Below are 17,024 nucleotides of genomic sequence, written 5' to 3' on the forward strand. Positions count from 1 at the left end.
ATCACACATATCCATGCCCGAGGCAGTATTTGAATCTGCGACCGTAACAGCAGCGCGGATCCGGACTGAAGCGCCTAGAACCGCTCGGCCACGACCGGCTAGACCGCAATGTCTGCAGCAATGTATGACTGAATACATGGTCTATAGCGTGCAAACCATATATGGAGATGAGTTCATTAGACCTTTGTTCTTCCGTTTCCTCTCATCCATCAATCCACAGAGTTTGTATTTGGTGGAAAAATCACCGTGTATGTTACTCTACAATGAGACCTACTGCAGGACCGTACTGACAGACCGCTATGCTATGGCCCCTCCCCCCCCCCCCCCCCTCCTCCACACAAACACACCCAGCATCAGCATGGAGTGGCATGTGGTTAGTACAGGCTCTCCCAACTGTTCATGTCAACTTTCTCAAGGGAGAGGCGCTACTTGTTCTTCAACTGGATACTCTATTGTCCTCACCTGCATACACATTCTTCGATACCTTCCAGTGAGGTACCGCGAGGAGTACGTGCGGCCTCTAGGCTGTACTCGAGACTTGCTGTCCTCTGATCCGCTGGCGTCATTGTTGTGTTCAAATGTGTGTTAAATCTTATGGGACTTAACTGCTAAGTCATCAGTCACAAAGCTTACACACTACTTAACCTAAAATATCCTGAGGGCAAACACATACAACCATGCCCGAGGGAGGACACGAACCTCCGCCGGGACCAGCCGCACAGTCCATGACTGCAGCGCCCTAGACCGCTCCGCTAATCCCGCTCGGCTGGCGTCACTGAATGACGTGGATGGCCCACCAAGAAGGAGGGGCGAGTGCTTGGTGGCCAGGCCGCGGTACTCACGTAGAAGTAGAGGGTGACGGGGTGCGCCTTGGCGGCGACGCAGGTGAGCGTGTCGGAGTGGCAGCAGCCCGCGTCGTCCCCGCAGCGGTGCAGCGTGGCGCAGTGCGGGATGTAGCGCTTGTTGGGGTGAGGGTACTCGTCCTTGACGCGCACCAGACGCGCCGCCGGCCACCGGCACTCGTGCTCGCGGTTCACCCGCAGCGCGTTCTCCACCGCCAGCTGCACCTCGTCTGCAACACAGCGCGGAGCCACGTCACACGCCGGATGCGCGCATTGTGGGGCGCACCAAATACACACTACTGGCCATTAAAGTTACTACACCAAGAAGAAATGCAGATGATAAACGGGTCTCCATTGGACAATTATATTATAATGGAACTGACATGTGATTACATTTTCTCGCAATTTGGGTGCGTCGATTATGAGTAATCAGTACCCAGATCAACCACCTCTGTCCGTAATAACAGCCTTGATACCCCTGGGCATTGAGTCAAACAGAGCTTGGATGGTGTGTACAGGTACAGCTGCCCATGCAGCTTCAACACGATACCAAAGTTCATCAAGAGTTGTGACTGGCGTATTGTAACGAGCCAGTTGCTCGGCCACCATTGACCAGACGTTTTCAATTGGTGAGAGATCTGGAGAATTTGCTGGCCAGGGCAGCGGTCAAACATTTTCTGTATCCAGAAAGGCGCGTACAGGACCTGCAACATGCGGTCGTGCATTATCCTGCTGAGATGTAAGGTTTCGCAAGGATCGAATGAAGGGTAGAGCCACGGGTCGTAACACATATCAAACTTAACGTCCACTGTTCTGAGTGCCGTCAGTGCGAACAAGAGGTGACCGCGACGTGTAACCAATGGCACCCCTAACCAGCACGCCGGGTGATACGCCAATATGGCGATGACGAATACACGCTTCCAATGTGCGTTCAGCGCGATGTCGCCAAAAACGGATGCGACCATCGTGATACTGTAAACAGAACCTGGATTCACACGAAAAAATGACGTTTTGCCATTCGTGCACCGAGGTTCGTCGTTGAGTACACCATCGCAGGCGCTCCTGTCTGTGATGCAGCGTCAAAGGTAACCGCAGCCATGGTCTCCGAGCTGATAGTCCATGCTGCTTCAAACGTCGTCGAAATGTTCGTGCAGATGGTTGCTCTCTTGCAAATGTCCCCATCTGTTGACTCAGGGATCGAGACGTGGCTGCACGATCCGTTACAGCCATGCGGAAAAGATGCCTATCTCGACTGCTAGTGATACGAGGCCGTTGGGATCCAGCACGGCGTTCCGTATTACCCTCCTGAACGCACCAATTCCATGTTCTGCCAACAGTCATTGGATCTCGACGCGCGAGAAGAGCAATCTCGTGGTGCGATAAACCGCAGTCCGCCGCTCTTGGTCGTGCGGTAGCGTTCTCGTTTCCCGCGCCCGGGTTCCCGGGTTCGATTCCCGGCGGGATCAGGGATTTTCTCTGCCTCGTGATGACTGAGTGTTATGTGCTGTCCTTAGGTTAGTTGGGTTTCACGCAGTCCGCCTTTAGCCGCGGAGCAGCTCGGGCTTGTTTACGTCCCGGCTGCGAACTTTCGCGGAAGAAGCGGTGTTTACACCGTCGTCACTCGCGTGTGTTACTGTTTGAATCGAACGCCATGGCACATAATTTCCGAAAAACCACGATAAAGTTCACGTTCTGTAACGAGTATGCACGACCAATGACTTTCGAAATCGAACGTTTCTTGAGGGACGAAGTGCAACTTAATTACACGGAGATTATTGGATTTCATTTATCAATCGTGAGCAGCACTCTTTACGTAAAGATGATTGACGACGCAGCATGCGATAGGATCATTGAAGCCGCCAAACGAGGGTTCCAGTTCCGACACTCCGATGGTCATATTGGCGAAGTTTTAGTCGCTCATTCGGGCCTGGGCGTGCGTACGATTCGAGTCTTCGAGCTACCTTTCGAGGTACCAGAATCATTGGTCACTGAATCGCTCCAGTCATATGGCAGAGTTATCAGTCATACGGCCGAACGCTGGGCAAGTTTTAGCACGTATCCAGTGCTCAATGGTGTCCGACAGGTGCGAATTGCCCTTACGAAACATGTGCCATTGTACATTAACATCAGCGGCTGTCGAGCTATTGTCATCTATGATGGACAGCCTCGGACATGCTCCGGGTGTGGTGGTGAAGGACATCTTCGATCTGCGTGTATGCAGAGGAGACTCGTGCAACTCCCCAGCGGAGACCTCCAGAATCCGACTACACCAACGTCACTACCGATGACTTACGTGGCTGCGCGTCGCGGAGAGGTGACGCCGAGGTCGGAACGCACTATCGAACCGACGCCGCAGTTGATTGAGGCGCCTTCGGACCATATGAATTCGGACAGTGAAAAGATGTCATGTCGCTCAGACGACTCATCCGCTCACGGGCCTGCTACCCCTTCTGCGGTGGAGTCTACAGCTGCGAAAGAACAACAGCTGTCACTCATCAATGCTGCACAGGAAAATTTGGAGCACCACAATGATATCAGCTGGTATGTGCAGGACGATGAAATCACCGATGGGGACCATTCTACTGGTGGGGACTCGCATCCGTCTGCATCTCAAGAAACCTAATACCGCAGAGACACGTCCGTCGGGCGGCCCTCTGCGGATGTGCAAAGGGACTGTCGATACGGTGAAACTTTTAACATCATGTGGAGATGACAGCTACTCGACCCCAGGCATACAGAATAGGGACAGTGAATGTAAATACCATTAGATCGCCCGTGAAACAACAGTTGTTTAGGGACATGATATACGCGTCGGATGTGGATATACTGATGGTGCAGGAAATCTACATTCCTGAGTTCCAGGAAGACCATGGCTACATCTCCTACACCTCGCCGCACTCGAACAACGACAGTGGAACGGCGATATTGGTCCGGGACGGGATTCCGGTTCGCGACCTGGCTTATATACCTTCGGCACGAGGACTGGCGATAACTGTTAATGGAATTCGCATTCTCAATGTTTCTGCCCCTTCTGGCACCGGCAACAGACGGGCGCGTGCGAGATATTATTCGGAAGAGATTGTGCCCTTATTTACCGGCAGATTCGATCATTTCATTATAGGTGGTGACTTCAATTGTGTTTTAGCCCAAAAAGACCAGACTCCACATTACAACACCTCTCGTGAATTGCATGTGATATGCCGGGATCTGAAGTTAAGCGACACCTGGCACATGATTCATAGGAACCGTGAGGGATATACTTTTTATACCAGTCACTCGGCGAGCAGACTCGATCGAATGTATGTTTCGGTTGGCCTACAGGCTAAGGTGATCGACGCGGAACGATGGCCTGCGGCATTTACTGATCATCTGGCTTACATTTGTACCATATCACTCCCTAGGCAAAGTGTGTGGAGAAGCCGCGGGACATGGAAGCACAATTCGTCACTTTTGGCAGCACCGAATGTCGTCAGAGAGTCGAGGAGGTATGGGCCACATGTCAACGCCGTCTACCAACATATACCTTCGTGCTTCAATGGTAGCTCGAGTGTACTAAGCCGGCAATAGGAAGAGCGCTCATACAGTATGGTCGGAATGAGACGAGATGGCAAAGAGACACTCTTGATTATTATTACACCATGCTTCGTGAGCTGTCAGGTGCCGTCTCCAGAACATCAAGCGGAAGTTCATCGTGTCAAGGCACAAATCCTATCGATCACGCGACGAAGACTGGGTGGCATCCCAATACGGGCACGATGTCTCGACACCATCACTGGGAAACGTACCTCGATGCACCATGTGTCGCGGGAACATAAACGTTACCGCCGGGCATTGGTAACAGTGCTCCACGGTTTAGATGGCCGTCAACTGACAACACAACAGGACATTGCAAATGAATTTTTAGAGCATTTCCGCCACCTCTATGCCGGTACACCGACGGACCATCCGGTGGGGGAAGAGATACTGCAACATCTGCAAACGACACTGACAGAGACGGATAAGGCAGCGCTTATGGAGCCACTCACAGAAGACGATATAAAGGTGGCACTCAAAAAAAGGAGCGGCCCATAAATCACCAGGGCCAGACGGGATTACGCTAGAGTTTTATCGAGAATTCGTGGACATGATGATGCCACAGTTGGTGTCGATGTACAATGAGGCGATGCGTCCGGACATGCGCCTACCGTCGGATTTTGTGACGGGCTTTCTTCTTCCCATCCCGAAGATGGCGGGGAGTCGCAATGTTAATCAGTATCGGCCTCTCACTATGCTAAACACCGATTATAAAATCTTTGCAAGACTACTAGCGTCTCGTCTGAAGCTGGCGATATCCAGGACAATATCCCCTGATCAGGCTTGCCTAGGGGTGCGAAGCAACATCTCCTCGGCGTTAAGTGAATACCGTGACGTTATCGCCCTTGCGGAAACGTGTAAAATGCGAGCAACGATGATATCTGTGGACTTCGATCGTGCGTTCGATAGGATAAACCATGACTTCTTGGCGTCAGTCATGAGCCGAATGGCGATTCCACCTGTTTTCATCTCCATCGTTATGAGGCTAGTACGAGGGGCTACATCGAAGGTGATTGTAAACGGCCGGGAAGCGGGCTCGATTCCCATTAACAGCTCAGTCCGACAAGGGTGCCCACTCTCCATGATGCTGTTTGCGATAGCGCTTGAGCCGCTGATGTGTGTTATGAGGCGCTCACTTATTGGGATAGCGCTTAATGAGAACTCTTTCGTTTGTCTCGCATATGCGGACGACATGATCCTCCTTGTCAGATCAGGACATGAAGTGCTCCAGGCTGTTGAACATCTAGACTCTTACGGGACGGCAGCAGGCAGTGTCGTTAACATGACGAAATCCAAAATTATGCACATTGGACGGGGTCTGGAAGACGTACCGGGACCGTTTCAGACGGTGGAATCGCTGAGATGTCTGGGGATTACATTTACCCGTTCACTACGGCGGTCAGCGGCGGCGAGATCTCGGCGTCTTCTGCATAATGTTCGTCTGACGATACGCAACAACTCACTGAGAGCCTTTGACATGATCCAAGGTGTGGCATACACCAACGTTCACATAGCGTCACGACTGTCACATTTAGCGCAGATCCTACCAATACCGAAGGGTACTGCAGATCGCCTCATGTCTGCCTTTGGTTACTATGTTAGTACTGGGATGTTATTTAAGATCAAGTATGATACGTTAACGCTACAGTTCCGGAACGGTGGCCTCAACCTCACAAACGTGGGAAACAAAGCTCTGGTGCTTTACATGCGAGCGATGATACGCAATTGGCAACAAAGAAGGCATACCATAACGTCAGCTCTGATAGAAGTACTTGTTCCGCCTTCGTACGAACCTCCTATTGCGATGGGCAATATTTCACCTTCTCTTGCACACATTGCCTCATTTCTTGTTGATTACAGTTATGTTCGTCTGAAAGTACCTTCGACGAGAATACCCACGACTCGGGAGATCTATAGATGCTTGATGGATCACTATGGCCACAATATAATGGAATTCAAATACCCGTGGAACCACATTTGGTGTGCAGTGCATACTCCATTACTGTCAACAGCAGCGCGATCGATGTGGTATATTCTTATAAACCGTAAACTTGTGACCAGGAGTCGATTACATACAATTCACATGGTCGATTCTCCTCTTTGCACCAACTGTGGACTGTTAGCAACGGAAGAACATGGTTTAGTGTGTGGCGCAGCGAGGGACGTCTGGATGCTGACGCGTCGAATACTGGCCTTCCTTCAGCGCACTAACTACACAGAAATCACATCGGATGTACTTTTTCTACCGGACAAGACCTTTTTTCCCAAACAAAAGACATATGCGGTCAATTGGATCGCTGGACATGCGACGAAATATTTGTTTTCGTACGATATTAAGTACGTGATGGATTATTGGATGTATTTACAAGAACAACACGAGCTCATACGGAGTCATACGAAATAAAGGACTTACTTTTCCAATTTTTTAGGAAGTGTTTCTCACAATCCTCCCGATAGCTGGGGTGTCCGCCCGTGACTAGGATTGTCATTTACTTTATTGCTGTTACAAGAAAAAAAAAAAGAGGGCGGCCTTTGTGTTGATTTTTTGGTTTCCAAATTGTTTTTGCTGTCTCGATTCTTTTCTTGTCCCTAGGACAGCACGATTGTACGAATAAAGATTGTTTGTTTACCGTGCCATTCTGTAAAAAAAAAAAAAAAAAAAAAAAAGATGGTGCAGTGGTTAACGTTACAGCTTAGTAAGCAACAGGTTCTGGGTTCAAGTCCCAGGTCGGCATACGTTTTCACTCGTCGCCTCTGATTCCGCATAAAGTCCCGATCCCGATGCAGCTGGTATCATCACTTCCTTCTCTCCCCCTCTCCCTTCCCCTTTCCCTTACATCTCCAATTAAAAAAAAAGGGGGGGACTGATGACCATCGATGTTAAGTCCCATAGTGCTCAGAGCCATTTGAACCATTTTTGATAAACCGCAATCGCGAAAGGCTACAACCCGACCTATATCGAACTCGGAAACGTGATGGTACGCTAGTGATACGAGGCCGTTGAGATCCAGCACGCCATTCCGTATTACCCTTCTGAACCCACCGATTCCATTTTTTGCTAACATTTATTGGATCTCGATCAACGCGAACAGCAGTGTCGCGATACGATAAACCGCAATCGCGATAGGCTACAATCCGACCTTTATCAAAGTCGGAAACGGTACGCATTTCTCCTCCTTACACGAGGCATCACAACAACGTTTCACCAGGCAACGCCAGTCAACTGCTGTTTCTGTATGAGAAATCGGTTGGAAAGTTTCCTCATGTCAGCTCGTTGTAGGTGTCGCCACCGGCGCCAACCTTGTGTGAATGCTCTGAAAAGCTAATCATTTGTATATCACAGCATCTTCTTCCTGTCGGTTAAATTTCGCGTCTGTAGCACGTCATATTCGTGGGGTAGCAATTGTAATGGGCAGTAGTGTATTTTGTTACTCTGTAACATACGGATGATGATGGAAATAGAGGGGATACAAAATGTAGACTGGCAATGGCAAGGAAGCCGTTTCTGAAGAGAACTTTGTTAATGTCGGGTATAGATTTAAGTGTTAGTAAGTCTCTTCTTAAAGTATTTGTATGGCGTGTAGCCGTGTATGGAACTCAAACATGGACGATAAATAGTTTAGACAAGGAAAGAATAGACACATTCGAAATGTGGTGCTAGAGAACAATGCTGAAGACTAGATGGGTAGATCACGTAACTAATGAGGAGATACTGATTAGCATTGGGGGGAAGAGCAATTTGTGGCACAACTTGACTAGTTAAATGGATCGGTTGCTAGGACACGTTCTGAGGCAACAAGGGATCACCAATTTAGTATTGGAGGGAAGCGCTGAGGGTAGAAACCGTAGATGGAGACCAAGAGATGAATATACTAAGCAGATTCAGAAGCATATAGGTCGCAGTAGGTACTTTGAGATGAATACGCTTGAACAGGATAGAGCAGCATGGAGAGCTGCATCAAACCAGTCTCTGGACTGAATACCACAACAATAAACAACATCCCGTAACGTTGTTGCGAGCGCCGAGCACTCCATGCAGCTATTCTACCGAATACGATGTTATGGGAAAAACCACGGATACATGGACTTCAACTGTAGCACTATCGAAGTTGGTTAATGTGTAAAATATCATCTGTAAAATTGTCACTGAAGTTACTATAAAAGTAGGCCTACAAGGCACCTGTTATACTATTCTCAGGAATACAATTTGTAAAATGTGTCTTCATCATGTAATCAATATACTGCTTTAGATATATCAGCTCGTGGTGAAGTCGCAAAGGCCGACGATTAGCTGGATGACAGATAGGAACTTGAATCGCTTTCGCATTTGAAGGCCTTCAGTCACTTAAGCATTTCACGTGAAAGACAATGATATCTGCTTTGAACTTTCATTTAATTACAACACAGTTTTTGACAGCTGTTATCCACAACTCGACGAACTGCGTACACGCACCGTACATAATCTTTGTCGTCTTACAGCGGACTGAGAAGTGCTCGTATCCGATTCAGAGTCGAATATGCTGAATTTTACATCAGCTCTCTCAGAGCCGAGAAGATCCCAAAAGATCCAAGTCAATATTTGCACGAATATGTATGGACATTAAACGCGCGTCTACATGTACATATACAATTGCAGATGAACTTCCTCATGCTTGGTGCGTAGTGCTAAGTACAGGGTGTTTCAAAAATGACCGGTATATTTGAAACGGTAATACAATCTAAACGAGCAGCGATAGAAATACACCTTTTGTTGCAATATGCTTGGGACAACAGTACTTTTTCAGGCAGACAAACTTTCGAAATTACAGTAGTTACAATTGTCAACAACAGATGGCGCTGCGGTCTGGGAAACTCTATAGTACGATATTTTCCACATATCCACCATGCGTAGCAATAATATGGCGTAGTATCTGAATGAAATTACCCGAAACCTTTGAGAACGTGTCTGGCGGAATAGCTTCACATGCAGATGAGATGTACTGCTTCAGCTGTTCAATTGTTTCTGGATTCTGGCGGTACACCTGGTCTTTCAAGTGTCCCCACAGAAAGAAGTCACAGGGGTTCATGTCTGGCGAATAGGGAGGCCAATCCACGCCGCCTCCTGTATGTTTCGGATAGCCCAAAGCAATCACACGATAATCGAAATATTCAATCAGGAAATTAAAGACGTCGGCCGTGCGATGTGGACGGGCACCATCTTGAATAAACCACGAGGTGTTCGCTGTGTCGTCTAAGGCAGTTTGTACCGCCACATAATCACGAAGAATGTCCAGATAGCGTGATGCAGTAATCGTTTCGGATCTGAAAAATGGGCCAATGATTCCTTTGGAAGAAATGGCGGCCCAGACCAGTACTTTTTGAGGATGCAGGGACGATGGGACTGCAACATGGGGCTTTTTGGTTCCCCATATGCGCCAGTTCTGTTTATTGACGAAGCCGTCCAGGTAAAAATAAGCTTCGTAAGTAAACCCAATGCTGCCCACATGCATATCGCCGTCATCAATCCTGTGCACTATATCGTTAGCGAATGTCTCTCGTGCAGCAATGGTAGCGGCGCTGAGGGCTTGCCGGGTTTGAATTTTGTATGGATAGAGGTGTAAACTCTGGCGCATGAGACGATACGTGGACGTTGGCGCCATTTGGACCGTAGCTGCAACACGGCGAACGGAAACCCGAGGCCGCTGTTGGAACACCTACTGCACTAGCTGCCCGTTGCCCTCTGTGGTTGCCGTACGCGGTCGCCCTACCTTTCCAGCACGTTCATCCGTCACGTTCCCAGTCCGTTGAAATTTTTCAAACAGATCCTTTATTGTATCGCTTTTCGGTCCTTTGGTTACATTAAACCTTCGTAGTAAACTTTGTCTTGTTGCAACAACACTGTGTTCTAGGCGGTGGAATTCCAACACCAGAAAAATCCTCTGTTCTAAGGAATAAACCATGTTGTCCACAGCACACTTGCACGTTGTGAACAGCACACGCTTACAGCAGAAAGACGACGTACAGAATGGCGCACTCACAGACTGCGTTGTCTGCTATATCTTTCACATCACTTGCAGCGCCGTCTGTTGTTGAAAATTGTAACTACTGTAATTTCGAAAGTTTGTACGCCTGAAAATGTACCGTTGTCCCAAGCATATTGCAACAAACGGTGTATTTCTATCGCTGCTCGTTTAGTTTTTATTGCCGTTTCAAATATACCGGTCATTTTTGAAACACCCTGTAGGATTCCCTTGGTAACGCGCGAACATGACAGTTGTTGAACAACCTTGTGATTTTCATTATTTGCTAGTGGGAGCCCATTTACCACACACTGAATACAGTATCAGTATCTAATCAAATATTTACACACACTAACTCTGAGACTGACGTTCTCAGCTACTGTGCGGCACGATCTCCATTGTCAGCTCGACATAGTTTCCAGCACATCTCAAATGTGACATGCAGTGCTGTATGTTGTGCATATTGGTTCGCGAGTAACACAATCCATTTCGTCGGCAACCTTAGTCATTTATCTTGTTACAGACGAAGCTCGTTGTCCACGACGAGAGGTCATGGAGCAAAAGTTCACAGAAAAAAATCTCAACCAGAGTCAAGTGTGTAAAACTGAATGTCTGACCACCGTAAGTTCATCAGTAAAGAAACGTTTGATTCAATGTCTCAACCCAAAGAGAATCATTGTCATCTGCGATTCACATTATTCTGATTGGCTAGCTTGTGGAATTCATTCTGCCAACCTGAACATCCATAGCAAAATTAACTTCAGTTGGCAACTTGGGCCGTCCGTTGTGGCCGAGCGGTTCTAGGCGCTTCAGTCCGGAACCGCGCGACTGCTACGGTCGCAGGTTCGAATCCTGCCTTGGGCATGGATGTGTGTGCTGTCCTTAGGTTAGTTAGGTTTAACTAGTTCTAAGTTCTAGGCGACTGATGACTTCAGATGTTAAGTCCCATATTGTTCAGCGCCATTTCAACCATTTTGGCAACTTGTAATCTCGGCGGGCACAATAAAATACCTCCTTAAAAAGGCAGACTTGTCTCTTTGCAGGACTGTAGATGGCACAGAATTATTGGCAGGTAGTCATGTGACTCTCTATCGCTATCCAAGCCATGGCAGTGACGTGGTTTGTGTCATCTGCTAGTATAGAATTAGTACAGTAAGACGGGATGACATCGGTGAGACACAATTGCAAAAATGAGCTACGGTGTGTGGACGTGTTCATGTCCACACCATGATGGAAGTAGCCCAACTTACTGGTGTACCTACGCAGACTGCACAACGTTTCTGCAACTGACGGTGTAACAGTCGCAGCCATGTACACTGCTTCGCTCGTTGGTGTAGGAAGCACATTGGTTGGGATAAACAGACTGATTTTCTCCAACGAATCCTCCTTCCCTGTGGCAAGTGATTTTGGCCACCAGTTAGTGTGAAAACCGAGGGGAACACGTCACACTTCACAGAATGTTTATGAACGTCATCCGTAAGGCTTAGTCGTTATGGTGTGGGCAGGCATTATGCACAATAGCCGCACGTCTCCAGTAGGCCAAACAGTAAAGTAAGTGTGGTCGGGCGGTTGTGATTTTCAATCTTTCCAAAATGATGCGAAGCGTCTAACCAGACTGCGGGCCAATGAAGCGTTTAACGCGTAGCGTGTTGGGGCTGTAGTTCAGGCCAGATGTGGTTCTTTGGCATTTTGAGAGTGTACTCCAAGCCACGGCTTGGGCTCACTCATTCAGGCGCATTCCTTAAACACCAGTATACCATACAGGGATTGCTCGTTACAAATTACTGTAGCAATTTGTTTCATCTCTTGCGCTTGTTTCAACCTAGCGCTTGTGTTCCGTCTCCAATGACACATACGGCGACAGAGATGTCTAATTTCATCCTTCCTTCCTTTCAGGTTTTGCAGCTGTGGCAACGCTTGTTCGAGAAAAGTTACCCTCAGTCAAATTGTGTTCCTGAATAAATTAAGGGATCGAATTTTCGAACGTAGGAGGCAAACCAACTTTTCTCTCATTTTGTTAAATCATCTACGTAATCAGTACATTCAGCCTAGGAAGAACGTACGAATCGCTAGATCAGAAGAGATGATGATGATGATGATGATGATGTTTGATCTGTGGGGCGCTCACCTACGCAGCTATCAGTACCATGTCCAAACCTTTACACAGTCCAATCTCGCCACGTCCACGAATGATGATGAAATGATGAGGACAACACAAGCCCCCAGTTCCCGGGCAGAAAAAATTCCTGACCCGGCAGGGAATCGAACCCAGGACCTCGTGATCCTGACACGGCAACGCTAGCCACGTATTTTTTTTTGTATTTTGTTCGTTATTGTTTGTTGTATTTCGTCGTAGCGGATGTTACATGACATCGGTTGAAGTTCGTTGTTGATCCCTTCACTCAGTTTTTTTTAATTACAGAGACCAGACAGCTCTCTGACCGAACACGCTGAGCTACCGTGCCGGTAGCAACTAGACCAGGAGCTGCGGACAAATCGGAAGAGACTAATACGGTCATTCCCAGCCTAGCAGCCTAAATCCAACAGTTTACGCGTACGAAGAATATTACTAAAAATTTGAAAAAAATATGGTCATTTTTCGTGTCACGACCGTGCCTAGTACAATGCACCAGAATTTCAAAGCTATATTAGTGTTTTGAAATAATGATAGCCATTCACTCATAGCAGACTGACATTGGCTTTATTATACACTGATTTTAGCTGTACTACTTTTCAATACCGTGACGGAGGAAGCTGTATCTAAACATAAATATGTGGAAAGAAGTTCGCGTAATCAGTTAAGATTGTCACTGTTGTCAGTGTTGTCAGAGAAGGATAGCGCTGCGTGATGTAATCCACATGAAGCAATTCAGGGCATTCTTCGAGTGCTACCCCAATTGACCCTTGCATTGCGCGTGCTGAGCTTTAAACAGCAGGCAAGTGCCGCAACTGTAGCTTTACCGTTGTCTACGTCCGCCTTGACCCTGGACCAGCCTCGTTCAAGCGCTGTGTGACGTGAAATGTGCTTCGTTAGAAAGCACCGTAACCTCTAACCAAGCGGACAGTAAGCTAGAACAAAATACAGTCTCGCCAGATGGGAATGTATGAGACTGGGTCGCCAACTGCCGGGATCAGGAATCCTGACCTACTTTCTGTTGATGACAAGTCGTAAGGCACACGCTGCCGCCAGCAGGGAGGAAGGAAAACACTAAACACTCGCAGATGGTATCTAAATTCATTGCGTAGGCACGTTTCAATTGAGCTCATAATGTGGTTGCCCTCATTCTTCGATGTTGCTGAGAACAACGTTCGTACAATTGTACTGCCTAATATGGGAATGGTATATTAAACAATGAAATGTTTTTAGCCATCACGTACAATACGTATGCTACGTCGCACATTCGTCAACGTTACCTGGTTTTAAATATTTTACGTTAGAGATTACAATGTGACGGAGGATACAGCCTGCCCGCTAGTGCTGTTGATAAAATATCGACATATCAATATTTTCTCACAAAAATATAAATATATTTCGGTGATATTTCTTTACCAGAGATATTGATATAGAAATGGCATTAACAACTGACGATATTTTTATTTTATACTATACTTTGTTCGCAATTTTCGATACATATTTCAGGTTGTTACTTTGAAATTATAGTAAAACATAATTTTATTTTCATTGTGTGAAGAAATCTTACTACTTATTGAGCTTTCATCACGTCCTGTCTTTATCTTTGATTTTGAAGTAAGTATAGATGACACAAAGAAATAGTGCTATTGCACTTAGGGGCGGGGGGTGAATGGAAGATATCCGACTTGAGGTATTAGCACACCAGTTGTGTGCTATTTCTTCACTTCGGCATTCTTCAAAAACAGTTTCTGAAATTGACGAGCACAAATCTAAATGACAAGATCGGTCTTTGCGGTGGGCAAACGCGAGTGAGGGGAAATGCTGACGTAATCGGGGCTTGGCGCTACCAACAGAAACAGCGACGTTTAAGTTTACCACGCAATTTTGACCTACAACTGCTAGGTGGCTGGCGTTTGCAGAAATAAAAAAATTAATAAATAAAAAATTAAAAAAAATAAAACAGGGAAGTCGACATGAAGTGTTCCAGACAAATCCGATATGTGACGAATTCGAACGACTGAGCCATCGGATACCTTTTATTGTGCTACTCACCTCCAGTTACCATTGTTAGCAAAATGGTTATCGCCAAGCGTGATCGTGCATCATTTCTCTTTCAATTGTTGCTCTGAGGGAGATAAGCAGGCTGCTAGCTTGTTGATGTACAGAATATCTAACAATAAATTAATACTTAAACGTACAGCTATAAAACTGGCAGTATATCTACAACGTGCAGCCGATATTCTTTTGGCTGGCACGTTGATATCTTTTCCGTCGATAGATCGTTAAATCGATAATTTTTCTCGTGGTATCGAGTGCTGATAATAATTTTTAAATATTGATTTATCAGGTTCCCGATATTTTTAAAAATATCAACAGTTCATTTTGTTGTGTCGAGCTGGCTCGTCGATTTCGTTGCATGTGTGCATATTTCAATTTTAGAACTAACACTGAAATAAATAACTCTTTGGTCAAAGGAAGAACGTGGCTTCCTTTGCTTAGTCGAATAACTGTAATGTTGCTGTGGAAACAGCTGAGTGTTTCTCTGTGCAATCGACAGCTCTTGCCCTGATCTTTCAGAAACGTTTCTCTTCAGAAAATTAGCCAAATGGAAGGAAGATTAGTATTTAACGTCCCAGCGGCGACGTGGTAATTACAGACGGAGGGAAGAACACACACGAAGTGAGAAAGAAAGCTGGCTGTTTCCCTCCCAAGGGAACTACCCTCACGTTTTCTTTAAGCAACCTTAGGAAAATAAGGAAAACCTAATTTTAGATGTCCGGGCCAAGAATACAACACAGTTCCTCGCAAACGCGAGTCCAATGCCGTAACCAACACCACGCCTGGTCCCTGAGACACGACATACTGCTGAAAGGTTCGGGGGAAATGGCAAGCTTGGTACAAGTGGGTTCCTTAGTAGGATGAGGTAACAACAAGCTTCAGTTCACTTTTACATGAGCAGGGGACTAACTAATTCTGCCAAATAAATCAAATAGGGACTGACCACTTTCACTGCAACGGAGTAATTGGTATAGAAATATGAATTAATTTCGTATTGGACGAATCAAGGACGGCAAAAGGGGCAGAGTAGTGCAAGCAAACAAGACATTCTCCGCTACAAGAAGTCCGCTAGAAATGTACAGAGGCCTTAGTTTGAAGAAGATATTTATGAGAACGTTCGTTTGGAGCAAGCAAAGCGTTATATGGAAATTAATCATGGGCTGTGAGACAATCGGAAAAGAAGAAAATCGAATTGTCATCAATGTGGTGGTAAAGTAGGCTGCAGAAAACGGGGTTTATGACCTCAGATGTTAAGTCCCATAGTACTCAGAGCCGTTTTTTTGTTTTTGAGAAGCGTATCTCTTCTTACAGTTTCGATATTCAGTACCAGAAATGACGTTTTAATTTATTACTTCTTTGCTATTACCTCTATTTGCAATAAATTTTGCACACAGTATTCATGTTTGTTACTTAATGTACTTGTAAAATTATATCACTTTACGACACATAATTCAGGAGATATTCTATCGTAAACATCGAGAGGTATGAAAAATTTGCTTGTCTTAAAAACGGAGCGATTCTGTTGTTTAGAGAATCGGACATGGTATGCGTTTCTTGTAATATAAGAAATGAGTGACTTCACCGTATAATCCGTGAGTGAAGGAAAATATGTGATCCATATTACTGCGTGGAATCGAAATGTTTGTGTGGCCATATCTTTGCTAGACCAGGGGCACGTGTTTGCCTGCCATGTCCAGAGAGAGTAACCGGCGTATGCCAACTTCAGCGGAGCTTTCGGGTCTCCCGAGGCAGACCTTTGTTGGAGGAGGTGAGGACACTGTCTCCGCTCAAGGGCTAGGTGTGAAACTTGGCCATGTCGCTCCCTGTTGTGGCCGAGAAGAGACTTCTGCTTAGGTCTTCGTTTCTGGTGCGTTACCCGTAGGTTCTTGCTGGACTGCGCCTTAAGAAGGAAGTGAGTCCGAATGCATAAACACTAGTACATGACACCGACGGCTATGAAACCGTTGTTCCAGAACGATCACAGAGGAAAGTTATTTTCGTGAAGACCTTAAGTTAAATATTGTTCTTTCGGATCCCACCGGAGATTGACGTCGAACTTCAACTATTTCTTTCTGCCGTGGTGCACATTTCGTGTTTCTGTTCACTAGTGTCATTTATTCAGTGTTATAACACGAACTGACATTCCTCTGAATTGCATGACAACGGTTGAATGCTGTATATCCCTTTTATTATTATTATTTGAACAGTTACTGTCTATTGTTTTTCAGGTATGTTTACTTTGGAAGTCCCAATACAGAACGCAGTTCACAATTATTAACCGTAACTATCTTCTTTAAACTTTTGAAGGTCTACACAAGTATGTTTGGGCATCTTCCAAGCTTTGAGTGGCCTACTCTGATTTGGGTTTAAATTGATTTTTTAGCGGTCTAAATACTGTTTTTAATTCTGTTGCGTTCC

The 17,024-nt window shown here is 46.2% G+C and overlaps 1 protein-coding gene across 1 annotated transcript in view; it reads right to left on the minus strand.

Moving 5' to 3' along the window:
• LOC126277956 (uncharacterized) overlaps nucleotides 1-17,024 on the minus strand; it is a 564,263-nt gene that overhangs the window by 233,272 nt on the left and 313,967 nt on the right. The window contains exon 3 of the mRNA XM_049977571.1: nucleotides 843-1,072. Coding sequence (XP_049833528.1) covers nucleotides 843-1,072 — 230 coding nt within the window. The remainder of the gene's footprint in view (nucleotides 1-842; nucleotides 1,073-17,024) is intronic.

This window comes from Schistocerca gregaria, chromosome 6 (assembly GCF_023897955.1).
Source record: "Schistocerca gregaria isolate iqSchGreg1 chromosome 6, iqSchGreg1.2, whole genome shotgun sequence".
NCBI lineage: Eukaryota > Metazoa > Arthropoda > Insecta > Orthoptera > Acrididae > Schistocerca > Schistocerca gregaria.